General features: G+C 41.9%; 1 protein-coding gene across 1 annotated transcript in view; it reads left to right on the top strand.

The window, feature by feature from the left end:
* Positions 1–13,412, top strand: part of LOC101862041 (nucleoporin NUP188 homolog) — a 63,596-nt gene that overhangs the window by 40,037 nt on the left and 10,147 nt on the right. Inside the window, exons 33-43 of the mRNA XM_005100148.2 lie at positions 300–375; positions 920–1,060; positions 1,796–1,959; positions 2,632–2,828; positions 4,574–4,618; positions 6,144–6,271; positions 6,619–6,750; positions 9,032–9,100; positions 9,708–9,815; positions 10,958–11,140; positions 12,376–12,513. Of these exons, the coding sequence (XP_005100205.2) occupies positions 300–375; positions 920–1,060; positions 1,796–1,959; positions 2,632–2,828; positions 4,574–4,618; positions 6,144–6,271; positions 6,619–6,750; positions 9,032–9,100; positions 9,708–9,815; positions 10,958–11,140; positions 12,376–12,513 (1,381 nt within the window). The remainder of the gene's footprint in view (positions 1–299; positions 376–919; positions 1,061–1,795; positions 1,960–2,631; positions 2,829–4,573; positions 4,619–6,143; positions 6,272–6,618; positions 6,751–9,031; positions 9,101–9,707; positions 9,816–10,957; positions 11,141–12,375; positions 12,514–13,412) is intronic.

Genomic DNA, 13,412 nt, shown 5'->3' with positions numbered 1-13,412 from the left:
GACACTCGTGTGTTCACAGGTCTTCTTGGGAAGAGAAATGAAGGCAATATTGTAAAGTCTTGTACAAGATTGTAGGCAAAGATTGTGTACCGTGTTTTGATTATTTCTGTTGAGGGTGCAACCCAACTTTTAATTGACTGACTGTGTCAGTTCATTCCTTTCAATTTCTCCATCCTGTTTTGGATTGACAGGTTTGTAACTTTAGAGTGCCTGCGGCTGTCATTCTTATTGTCCATAGCATGTTTTTAAAAAAATCATATTTACTTTAAATTTTTTTTTTCTTTCTGAAATATTTTCAGTTCCAAGTTCAATGACAATTTCAAGAAATCAATGCAATCAGCTTTCACTAGTGGTCGACTCATGTACTGGTCAAAGGTGAGCTGGTCAAGCTGTGTTCACTCAGGTCTAGTGTCCTAGGTTTTTGTGAGGATGCTGGCACTGCATAGTCTCATGTCACCCAATTGTTTCTGGTTTAAAAGATTGGGTAGCTCAGTACTGAAGTTTGTATTTGAGAAACTAAGGTACATTAAGTTTGTGTATGTGTGTGCATGCGTGTTGAGAAACTAAATTAAATTTTGTTTATGTGTGTTGACAAAACTAAGGTAAATTAAGTTTGTGTTTGTGTGTGCGCGTATTGAGAAACTGAGGTAAATTAAGTTGTTTTTTTTGCACAGAGACTGAAAGAGGAGTGGAGTACATTTTGTTGCTATTTTTCTAAAGTGATAATGCATGTGAAGGATGAAATTTTAGATCTTATCTCTTCTTTTGTTCTCTTTGCATTCTTGTATACTCATCACACCATGTATGTTACTGTTTGGACCACACACAAAAATTCTATTCTGTTCTCCTTTTATAAAAGTTTATCTCTGTTTTGTTAAGTTACCAGACCTTGTGTATGTATTTTTGTGTGTTTGCCCAGGCGGTGAAAGAAGGCATGGAGAAAGCAGGTCAGGCCCAGGGCTCGACTCAAGTGACGTATGAGCTGACCGTTGCTGATCACCCAGCCCTTAATCTGCTCTTGGCTTGGAAAAACTTTCTCATTGCTACGAGTCGATTCAAGGTGAGTTGTTACATTTGCCTGGCTTTCTGACCCTGGTGACAAAAAAAATGTTACCAGGATTACATGGGGTGGGGGATATATGATTTCAGCTCAATTAAGTTTTTCTTTTAGCCCGTGTGTCCACCTAACCAGAAAACAGCCCGTCCAAAAATCCTCCATCCCTCAGAAAGTCGGTAGTTGAAATGCAGCTCCAGTTTTTATCTCAGCAGTCAGTGTGAATTCAGTTTGCATGTTTTCCCCAAACCAACACGGCTCCTCCCTACATTGATGGGTGTGTGGGAATGAAGTATGAAACATTTGAGTGAGATCGTGTGGTGACTTGTCAACCATTACCTGGGCAGAGCTTAAAAAAAGTTCTAAAGTTCAGGTGGAAAATCTTATGTCATATTCGTGATTGGCATCTCAAAATAAGCAAAATTTCCATGTAAACCACTGATTTAAATATATGCATATTAACAGTTGTTCACATTTTTGCTTTTTAAAAAATAAATTATTCACTGTTTGGGTTTTATATTTCTGCCTTGTGCTCCTTTACCGTTGACCTGGACAATGGTCTTATGGCTTCAGTCCCGATTATAAATTTGGCCTGTCTGATCTAGGAAGACTACAATTTGAACGATAAATATACGAAAACAATAAAATAAGGAAAAGATTAAGTAGATCCATATATGAGAATACTTTATGTGATTTTGACTTTAAACTCTTTCCCATGTTTTTTCTCCCTTTTCTCTTCAGGTGAAGGAGGTCCAACCATTGGACCGTGACTGCGGCGACATTCTGCATGATCTGCTATGTGGTGTCCAGGCCCAGTTCTCCTCGGAGCAGCTGACCCCGGTCAAGGTCAAATTGGCCTCCATCTCCAGCGCCCTCTACTTCACTCTGACCAAACTCTGGGGGAAGTGAGTGGCTGTTTCTAACAAAGGGGTGTCTTCTACTGTAACTAATGAAGACTGTGTGCTCCTCTTCCAGAATTGCGGCCCAGGAAGTGATATTTTGAAGGGTTAGAAAAGAGTCTACTGAAATCTCAAATAAAGATAGAAGAGGTTGGATTATTTGTTTGCTTACCAAAGCATAACAGCCTGAAGTGCCAACTTCAAACTACTCATTTTCTGTTTGGATAAATAAATTAAGAAAGATATAGAATTTGTGGGAGATGGAGGGGTGTTTTTTCTACCAGAATGCACAGACTGAAACTACTTCTTACACATAGTTAGGTTTATATTACTTTTGTACCGGTGCCTGTTGTACAATAGTTAGACTCCTCTCTATTGCAAGTAGAAGGCATGAATTTTTTTAGGGCTGTCCATTTCATTGCCACTGACTTGATCTTGATCTGTCTGCTGGACTGCTGTGTCCTACTCTGCACAAGTTGGTCCTGATAGACAGGGTCGGAGGTAAGTGCCTCTTATTTGTTACGTAAGTGTAGTAATGTTAACGATTTTATCATTGACCCGTTGATTAGTTCAGAAAAACAACTTGTGGTAATATGCTAAAGGGGGTGGGTATAAGACATGCGTGAACCGGTACCACTATTGATATAAGAAGGAACGTTTGCCTATTTTTTCCATCAGAGAACTGCTGGACAGACAACTGAGTGAGACTGCCGGGTCTCCCCGCACCATCTCTGGGCCGGCCGTGGCGGTGCGCAGACTGACACAGGTTCTGCGCGAGTCGCTGGCAGACAGCAGTCGGCTGTTGCCGTCCGTGCACATTGGTCTGCTTGGAGCGCTGACGGCCATCTTGCAACACTGCGGCACTAAGTTAGATGGTGAGAAAGGCTGGTTGTTTGAGATCTGGGGAGGAGAAGAGGGCAACATGAGTATAGTAGTCACATTAATCTCTGCTTTGACTTTTTTGATTGGCAGACCTGCCACTCTTCCCGATTTAGTCGGGATATCCCGATTTTTTGCCCCAAATCTCAAGCATCCTGATATTCCCGATTTTGATTGCGTGTATCTCGATTTTTTGTCCCAGTCTGCTGTTGTGCCGGATTTTTCTAAAAACATACTCTGCCTTCTTCTTTATCGCGGGAAGCACCCATTGAACTTTGTGTCAGTATGAACTTGAAGCATTATTTTCCTAAATCTCGATGCCGGGTTTAGTAGTTGACTCGCCCCAAGTTATGTTTAATCTTTGCCCGCACTCAGAACTCTCCGATGATAGCCTGATAACTGTTACAATTTAGGACATACAAACAATGGATAATATTCATAGTTCCGCTGTTACTTTCAAAACAAGCCTTGTCCGAGGTCTGGTAACTGCGCGTTCTCATCAAACACTCCGACGAGCGACAGTTGTTCTAACCCTTACACAACTAACTGCTGACAAGACTAACATATGGCCGTTGTCGTTGCTTTGGTCTGAACGCATTATGAGGGATAAGAGATTTGTTGGTACATTTAGTCTGTCGGCTGCCGTTGTTATCCTAGAAGTAGAACGACTGTCGCTCATCCGGGTGTTTTGTGTGAACTAACAGTCAGTAAAATTGTTTCCGTTGTGCGCTCGCATCACATGACATGACTGCGCTGTGTGAGTTCCGCGTGTCGGGGACCGTCCGTTGACTTTGACGGGGTCAACTTAAGTTCATGCACTCTGGTTGAAGTGTTTTTTGGGACTTATTGGTTTGGGGGGTGGGGGGGAGGGTGTAGTTACACATCTGGACTAGGAGTGCTTGACATGATGCTTCAGGATTTACAAAAAATAATGATAACGCACGCATGCGAACACACACACCCACACACACACACTCAAATAAACAAAGACACACAGAGGGCATATAGGCCTATTTATTTATGGACACCCCTGAACATTTTTAAAGTCAGCTTGGAGGTCACCTTGGTGATTTGCTGTTGATCCCGATTTTTTTCACCAAATCAAAATTTTCCCCCCCCACTGACATCCTGATTTTGAGGTTTCATAGAGTGGCAGGTCTGGATTGGTCATGAAAAAAATGCCTATCAGTGTGTGGACAAGACAAGATTCTTTATACACTCTCACACCATGCACACACAATTGATAGTGCAAGGTACCCTCAGTCACCTTAAAAGCTTTTTGGAAAGAACTTTTCATCCAAAGAGCACTCTCATTGTGACAGATAATATGCATAATCACATCCCGAGGTAAGAGAAACAAGATGATTACTTGTTGTCAGTGAAAAGAAACATAATTTTTCTCAACTAATATACATGCTGTCACTGCTTCTCTTAGTCATATGAGCAGCATCTTATGCCATAAGAATTTGTTGTAGATGTAGAGTGGGTGGTTAATGGGTGCTTTGGTGTGGCTTGCTCCTTTCCTATCAAACATCTATTGTTTTTATCTCTCCTCCTCCTTTTTTATATTTATTACTCTCTTGTAAAACTTCAAATAGTCTTCTGCACTTATATGACCTAATTGTGTTGCAAGTTCTGTAAAATGCTTACTAAAACCCAAAAAAAACCCTGTGTTATAGAGGGTGACTAGAAGCCTTGGGATTGTTTGGTCTCCACCTGTGTCTCTCTGTCTCTTCCACAGACCTACAGACCCTGATCAAGTCCCTGCTACCTGTGGTCTGCTCAGGTGAGCAACGAAATACTGACAGAAAGCTTGTTGAATCCTTGTTAGGTCTTTTATAGTTTTTGAATTGTTGATTGATTTTTAAAATTAAATTTATTTTTTTTAAAACGTTTTTTGGGGAGGGGGGGGGGGGGGGGGGGGGTGTCATATCTTTACCAGCTAAACTATAATATTTTTTTTTTCCCTTTTCGTTCCCCTGCTAGATCTCAGGGGTAGTCGACTGCAGGTTCTTCAACCTTATTGGCAGTAACAGTATGGGGGAGAAGAAGAAAGTGGAGATGAAAGCAGATGACTGTAGTAAAATTAATGTTCAACGCCGTCAAGTTTCGAACCCAAGATATTTTGAATGACAGGCAAATACTGTACCTCTAGATATGGGGAGCCCCTAATGTTTGGTATTTTCTGATGATCATGTCTTTGCTGCAGATTGTAGCATACTGCACAGATGTAGCAACATTCGCCACTTGGCCTACACACAGTTTATAGGCCCATTAATGTGTATGATCAATGAAGGCAAACAGTAGCTTCTCTCTTGCCCACAATCAACACACTTGCGCTCTTGTCTAATGTTTCTTTCTCCTGTTTTGCTATCTTATAGCGCATATGACTTGATGATCATGTGAGGGTTGCCAGTGAAGATTTGGTCGTCATAATTCTCCAAATTCCTTTTGGTTTAGAATTGTGGTTGTTTAGGCTGATCAAAAGTTTTCTTTCGGTTTACCGCTGTTGTTTGGTTTAACCATGATTGGTGTTTTGATAGTGGACTAAATGCTTCACCTTTGTACAGGTCTTCACATTGTTTATTTGGGTGCTTTAGCTCCAAGTTTGATAGATTTGAAGTTAGGCACTAGACCCCCGACCCCTACTAGTCTTCACTTGCCCAGTCTTGTAACATTCAAATGTATTAAGTTTTCCTGAAAATATCTTGTAAAAGTCTGAAAACGTATGTAAAATCTTGTTGTGTCTGTCAGCTTTTAGTACATGAAGTACAGATTACTGTAGGGTGTGTTTATGATGTTATGTTTCTTACTCATGATACTTGTTTGTGGTGTGAAGGTTAGACTACTAGATAATCTAATAAGTTTGTGTGGAAATGTAGCTGCTTTCAGGCAGACCATCTGCGACGACCCACATGCTTCCTCCCTTCTTTCATCTCTTTACTTCTGCCCTCTGACACCCTTTCCCTTCTCTCATCTCTTTACTTCTGACATATCCTCCCTTCTCTCATCTATTTACCTCTGACATATCCTCCCTTCTCTCATCTCTTTACTTCTGACATATCCTCCCTTCTCTCATCTATTTACCTCTGACATATCCTCCCTTCTCTCATCTCTTTACTTCTGACATATCCTCCCTTCTCTCATCTATTTACCTCTGACATATCCTCCCTTCTCTCATCTCTTTACTTCTGACATATCCTCCCTTCTCTCATCTCTTTACCTCTGACATATCCTCCCTTCTCTCATCTCTTTACTTCTGACATATCCTCCCTTCTCTCATCTCTTTACCTCTGACATACCCTCCCTAGTGTTTCTGCAAAGCTCCTGGCAGCTCCCGGGGCTTATCGAGACAGCCGAGGTCACTGGAGAGGTCAAGGAAACAACTGACACTGAGGGCACCACTCAGCCCCTTGACTCTCTTGGCTCACACGTCAAGGTTGGTGAAGTTTCAATGTTCAAATGTCTTTTCTTACAACAAATTAAATAAGATTTTAATTATAATGTAGAGCATTTGTATGGAGCTGAACATGTATTTAATTGGTCCTCAATGAAAAGAAATTGACGGCATCTTTCTTTCATCAGCTGCTGCACCACAAAATCTACACAGATAGTATCTTCTTTCTTAGTGAAATATTTCATATAATGCTATTCTGTCCCTTTATCACTCTTCTTCCTCCCCAACAAGCTTCCGACTGCAAAGCCCCCGGGAGCTGCTTGCAGGAGATAAGGAATTGATGTACTCCTGTTTTCTCAAACAAGTTCCTCTGGTGTCTGTTATTACAGGTACAGATAGTGTCATGCTGTCTGCTGGTGGAGATCCTTCACGTGAGCCCCGACCTTCCAGCCTCACTGCGACTCATACAAGAGAACGGTATCGTGTCCTGTGTGCTCACCACCATGGAGGCTTTCTTCAAGGTACATTGCCCTGACTGCTGGAGGAAATTGTATTCACATTTACTAGGCAACATGCCATCATTTCATTTTCTTTTTTCTTGTTTTTGTCTGTCTTTTTATTAAACAAAAAGTAGATGTTTTATATATCACATATGACCAAGTTTTCATGTCTGAGTGTGCTGTTAGCTCAGTATTGTTTTATGCTTTGGTTTGACATTCCGGATTTGGATTTTCTTGAACTAAAGGTTATTTAGGGAGTTTTCAAGCCTCTTCACCTACTTGGCTGGATTATGTTTGTGGTGGACGTTAGTTTATTTTCCGTAAAGTTTTGAAAAGATGAACTCCTACGCTTACCTATTACCAATCAATGTTTCGAGTCTTATATTTGACTATAAAAAATTTTAATACCTCAACACACCAACATCTGTGGTGTAGTGGGTAGGTGCTTTGCTTTTGCACATAGGAGACCTGGGTTTGTTCCCACGTGGGGCAAACTTTATGAAATACTTTGGGGTTTTTTCTGGTTGCTGTATCCCTCTCAGCCTGGGTTGGCCCTGACTGGCAGGGTCAAAGCTGACATCTTATGGTGTAAATCAAGCTTGTCCAGGTTGTGAGCCAGATTAAGCATTTCAGAATATCACATCCAATGCAAGAGGAAATAGGGGTAAGTTCTTTGAAAATACCCAAGAAATCAAAAGTGGGACTAACACTGATGCTATAGCATATATCACAATTGAGATAGCATTTTGGACCTCTTGCTTTCAGGTGGATTGGAAACTATTTAGATTTAGATTTTCAAAATTTTCACATTTTTATTAATTTAATTCCCCACATTGTTGATTATTAAATAATGGGTCAACTTGCAGGCCGGACTTAAACAGCTCATGGGCCAAATCTGGGCTGCAGGCTGTAGTTTGTCCATGCCAGATCTAAACTGTCAATGGTTGGCATTCAGGAAATAAAAATAAGCTGCAGAAATGCTTTAATTTATTATTGCTTTGTGTTTGAGGGTGTCTTATTTAGAGTCATTTTTGCTCATATGAGCTGTTGTTGTTGTTAGCAATCCAGCTCACATGAGCTAAAGAATCTGATAAAAATTATCAATCAATCAATCAATCAATCACTTTCACCCCTGGCAGGGTATAGGCCACATACAAGCTCCTTCCATTTATCTCTGTCCTGGGCTATCCTTCCAAGCTTGTTCCAAGTGAGCTTCATCTCTCTCATGTCCCTTTCCACGCATCTCCTCCATGTTTCCCGTGGCCTATCCCTGCCTCGGGCTCCTTGTGGGTTCCACTGCAGCGATTGTCCTGTGATGTTTCCGCTGGGCTTTCTTAAGGTGTGTCCCATCCATCGTCACTTTCTAAGTCCTATTTCTATACCCTTTTGTCCTGTCCTTTCCCACAGCTTTTCATTTCTTATTCTCTCCTGCCACTTAATTCTTAGAATACTCCTTATACATCTGTTGATGAAAGTCTGGACTTTATTCAGTACTGTCTTTGTTGTCTTTCAAGTTTCGCAGCCATAGAGGAGTACAAACTTAATGTTGGAGTTAAAGAGTCGAATCTTGGTGCGCGGTGAGATGTTGCTTGCCTTCCAGACTTTTGATAACTGATAAAAATTAGGTCTTATTTTTCTTTTTGTTGTTACCCTCTAGTGTCCAGGACTATTTCCCATTAAAATTTTGAAGGTGGTTGGAGGGTTCCACCGGTTGGTCTTGCTTGTTTTCTTTCCTGTTGTTTCTGTGTATCTTGCTTTTTCCTACAATAAATGTGAGGCAGCGTGGTGGAATCAGGCTCTCGTCAAAATAATCAAAGTGAAGAAACTGGCATTTTTCTGCAGGTTCGTAAATTTTTATCAAAATTTTGTTTTTTGGCTCAACACCTTTCATGCCCATTAAAGAACTCATCTCTGTAAAGACACCAAAAATATAAATTTTTCAGTTACCATGGACTCTTAAGCTATGGAAATAACTAATCTTTGGCAGCTATTTTCTCACCAATTGTACCTCTGAAAACAGGTGACCCCCACCTCCTTCATTTGCAAATATCTCGACTTGTATTCAAGATAAAGGAATATTTTTTTCACCCAAATAAAGACAAGTGAACCAGCTTTAAGATGATACCTATAACTCTACATGCCCAAAAATTGACGAGAGCCTGACTCCACCACGCTGCCTCACAAATGGCCTTTGTTGTCGATTGTATGGATGTGCTTCTGTTTACTCAAAAGTGAACCATCAAAGTCATGGGTTTTTTTAAGAACAAGATTTATTCATCGTCTGGTCTCTTACTTTCCCCAGGCCCGGAAAGGCGTGTCCTACATTTATTCTTCTCTTCTTCTGCTCACCAAGATTGCGGACACGGAGGCTGTGAGTTTTACATGTGATTGCTCCTAAGTCTACACTGCATTGCATTTATTTATGTGTGTGTGTTCATGTTTCTGGAAATCTCTACTTTTTGCAACCCTTTATGTTCCTAATGGGTTTTAAAAGTTTTTAATGTGGGTGATTGGCGGGTGCTCTGGTGTGGTTTGCTTCTTCTTTCCTATCAAACATCTATCGTCCTCATCTCCCCTTCTTTTTTTTTGTTTGTTACTCTCTTGTAGCACCTCTTATCTTCTGGCACTCATATGACCTTATGCAGTTGCGAGCGCCGTAAAACCTCTACTAAAACAAACAAAAAGTTTTTAATAAACCCATTTGGCAAGCCAGATTGAAAAATGGTTTAATTCACTCGTCCCCTTCCCCCCTATTCATGCAGTCTGCAATGTTTTGAAGCATTTTATTGCATATATCGAAAGGTACATTAGTGCCATACTTTTTTGGTTGAGGAGGAGGGGGGGCTTTATAAAATCTGAAGGTCTTTTTTTTTTAATTGGTCACATCAGTCAGTGGGATGGGTTTTGAGGAGGGAGGGGGGGGAGTTAGTCGCTTGTTTACAGTTTGTACATCCACTTTATTATCTACCTCTTCTCAGGGTGCCAACATGCTGTGTGTGAGTAACTTGACCTCTCACCTCTGTCTGGCCTTGACCTCCTGCTACTCAGGAGAGGATGCTTTCAAGCCTCGGAACCTCCTCAGCAAAGTGAGTTCTGCAAGTGTCTCATTCTTTTCTTGTGAGCTTGTTTTCTTTTGTGGTGATAGTAAAGGAATGGGGTAAGATTTTTTCAATTTATTTCTTTTTCACTGCGAAGCTGTGAAAATTATAATCCCTGGGGATATATCATAATTCAAGTAATTTCTAACAGTCCTGTTGATGAATTGATGATTGGATTTAAAGTACGACATTCTTTCTGCTTCATTTCTTTTATTGTGCCTTTCTCGCCGCACCCACGCTCTTGCGCTCGCACGTGCATGCACACACACACACACACACACACACACACGCACTCACACATACATACACACTCACACACACACACCCTTTTTTGAAAGCGTCCTGGTATAGTGGGTCAGTCAGCCAATGTCAGGCTCTGTCAATTTCCCCAATCTCCTAAATCCAACACTGCCCCCAACTACAATATCGGTACTATCACCACCACCACCACCACCACCACCTTTTCCCGCAACAGCAACCACAACCACCACCTCATCACCACTCTCACCATCTCCACCAACACCCACTGCACCACCACAAAAAAACAACAACAACTAACAGCAACATTTCCAACAACATCACCTGCACTATTTTCATGAGTGCTGACAACAACAGCAACAATGCCTCTGCCAACAACAACATCATCACCATCGCCAACAACAAACTCAATAATAAAAAGTCTCTATGGCAAACTACAACAACACTAGCATCAACAGTCCACCACTAACTACAACCACATGACTACCTACCAACCTCACCAACACTGTCACCACCGACTACATCACTGGCATAATTGAATTGGCCACCACCGCCGCCAGCACCCATTCCCATACAGCCTCATAACTGCCCTTACCTAACAAAACGCCTTTTTTTTTCATTTTTGGTGCCATTTTTTTTTTATTTGCTAAATCGAAAGCCTGATCAGTTACCCTAATTGTGGGGAAAAAATCAAAATGAAACTGACTAGTTTTTGAATGAATTAGAATTCAAATTTCAGAAGAAAGCTTTTTAAAAATAGTTACACTGACTAAAAAGCCTCTTTTTCTCGAAACTGCTGAGAATTTTTTAAAAAGGTGTTTTGTCAGCTCAGCGCAAAAATTTTTTAAAACTTTCTTCCCCCTCCTGTGCAGGCCTTTGTGTCTGGCAGTGTGAGCGGAGGGGCGGGCAAGGGGGGCGGTCCCGACACGATCAGCTGGCACCGGCTCTACTGCCTCAGTCTGGACCTGTTCTCCTCCCTGCTGCGCTCGCTGGGCCACGGCTTTCTGCAGCACGCGCTCGACCTGGTCGGTGTACATCAGGACAGACTGCTGCTGGTGAGTGAAGGGTGGATGGTGCGTGTGTGTGTGTGTGTGTATTCTCCTCTCTGCTGCGCATGCTGGGCCACAGCTTTCAGCAGCATGTGTTCGACCTGGTCGGTGTACATCAGGACAGACTGCTGCTGGTGAGTGGAGGGTGGTTGGTGTGTGTGTGGGGGGGGGGGGGGGAGATGTTTTGTGCCAGCGGATGATCCGAGGCTAAAGGGAGGGGGGGGGGAGAGAAGAGATGTTGCTGATGAAGATGTCGGTGTGTGCCAGTAGGTAACCCTGGGCTAAAGGCGGTGGTGGATTTGGGTTTAAGGGTGGGGTTCTTGTTTGACAATAGACTGAAGTTGTTGGTATGTACCAGCAGTGGGGAGATTGCTGTTAACCTGACGATGAAGTTGTGAGTGTGCCAGCGAAGGTGACTTCTGGGGTTGGGGGGGGGGGTTGTTTGACAATGGACAGTGGAGAAATTGTAAGATATACCAACTTTGTTATTGTCTGACAGTGTGGCAGTGAATGGGGAAATTGTCAGTGTGTACGAACAAGGGAGGACTTTTATGGAGAGTGGTAGTGCTGTTAGTTTGCTATTTGGGCTGTTGGAGCGAGGGTGTGATTTGTAATGAGTTGGAACACTGAATTTGCTCGTGGGATGAAAGTCTTCCTCTTAAGTGTGTTTTTCAAGTACTCGTTCTGTTATTTGAAATAGGTAAGTCGTGTTAGTATGTCAGTATTATTAGCAATAATGCCGTATTCTAAATGAATGTCATCGTTTAACACATCTGAATAAAACATTTTCCAAATTTGGCCCTTATTGTTTTGATGTGATTCTCTTTATTCAGTCCAAACTTTTGTTTCTGTCTCTTTTTCTCTTTCCCTGCACTAAATTAGCTGTCCTTATACTTCTCTGTATTGAAAAGCCAAGGCACTGTCCTTCCCAATGGCTCACTGCTCACAATTAAGGAAATGGCACACTTATTGAGAGACTTAGATTTTGCGGATGATATTTGCGGACACCTGAAAATGCTTACCAAGTGGGCAGTTGACGGGTGCTCTGGTGTGGTTTGCTCCTTCTTTCCTATAAAAAATCTTTCGTCTCTATCTCACCTCCTTTTTTGTTTGTTACTCTCTTGTAACACCTCTAATCTCCGGCACTTATACGACCTTATTGTGTTGCAAGTGCTGTAAAACTCTTACTTAAACTAAAACGCTTGCCAAAACAAAACAAACTTCCTTCCTTCTCTCCAAAGGCTCTGGAGATGGCCCGCGTGAACCTGAGCCAGCCGGTATTGGCCGAGGCCGAGTCCAGCTGTAACCTACTGCTGCAGCTGTGTGCCTTCCAGAGGCAGTGGAGGTTCTACCTGCCTGAGGTCATGGCCAAGCTGTTGGTACGTCGGAGTGTTGTTTGTGTGTGTGTAGTGTGTTTGTATGTTTGTTTGATGAGGCTGATGCTATTTGTGTATTTGTTTCATGAAGCTGTTATGTGTGTGTTTATAGTGGGTGGTGGACGGGTGCTCTGGTGTGGTTTGCTCCTTCTTTCCTTTCAAACTTCTAATGTCCTGATCTCTCCTCCTTTTTTGTGTTTGTTACTCTCTTGTAACATCTCCGATCTTCGGCACTTATATGACCTTACTGTGTTGCAAGTGCCGTAAAACTCTTTACTAAAGAGAAAAGAGTGTGTGTTTACTTTCTTTAGGCCTTTGCCAAAGGGGGTATATTAACATGTTCTTATGCACAGTAGAATTGTAAATGGGCTAATTTATCAATGTCATGTTCATACTGTACTGGAACAACTTAGGGGGAACTGCTACTTTTTCTTTCCTCATTCTTACTATCGTCATTTTTCTCTACTTCTTTTGTATGTTTGTCACTTTCTTGTGAATTGCTATTTTCGGGTTGCCTTGATAATCGAAGCAGATTTTGTGCTGTTGAAGCTAGAGAGGTGAGCAGAGTAAGCCTGATGCCCAGTTTGGACTTTTCTGTTGACATCCACCCCTTGGTGCTCATATGACCTTATGCAGATGTGAGCTCCGTTAAATCTTACTTAGACTTTCAACTGTGTGTTTATGTGTTTGTTTGATAAGGCTGGTGCATGTGTGTTTGATGAGGTTGGTGCTGTATGTGTATTTTTTGTATGAAGCTGTTATGTGTGTTTTTATGTGTTTGATAAGGCTGGGATGTGTGTGTGTGTGTTTGATGAGGCTGGTGCATTGTCATTTTGAAAAGTAGTTGGTCTCTCTCTCTCTCTCTCTCTCTCTCTCTCTCTCTCTCTCTCTCTCTCTCTCTC

Source organism: Aplysia californica, unplaced genomic scaffold (assembly GCF_000002075.1).
Source record: "Aplysia californica isolate F4 #8 unplaced genomic scaffold, AplCal3.0 scaffold00237, whole genome shotgun sequence".
Taxonomy (NCBI): Eukaryota; Metazoa; Mollusca; class Gastropoda; order Aplysiida; family Aplysiidae; genus Aplysia; species Aplysia californica.
Note: the sequence above shows the minus strand (reverse complement) of the source record. Positions and strands in the feature narration are given on the sequence as shown.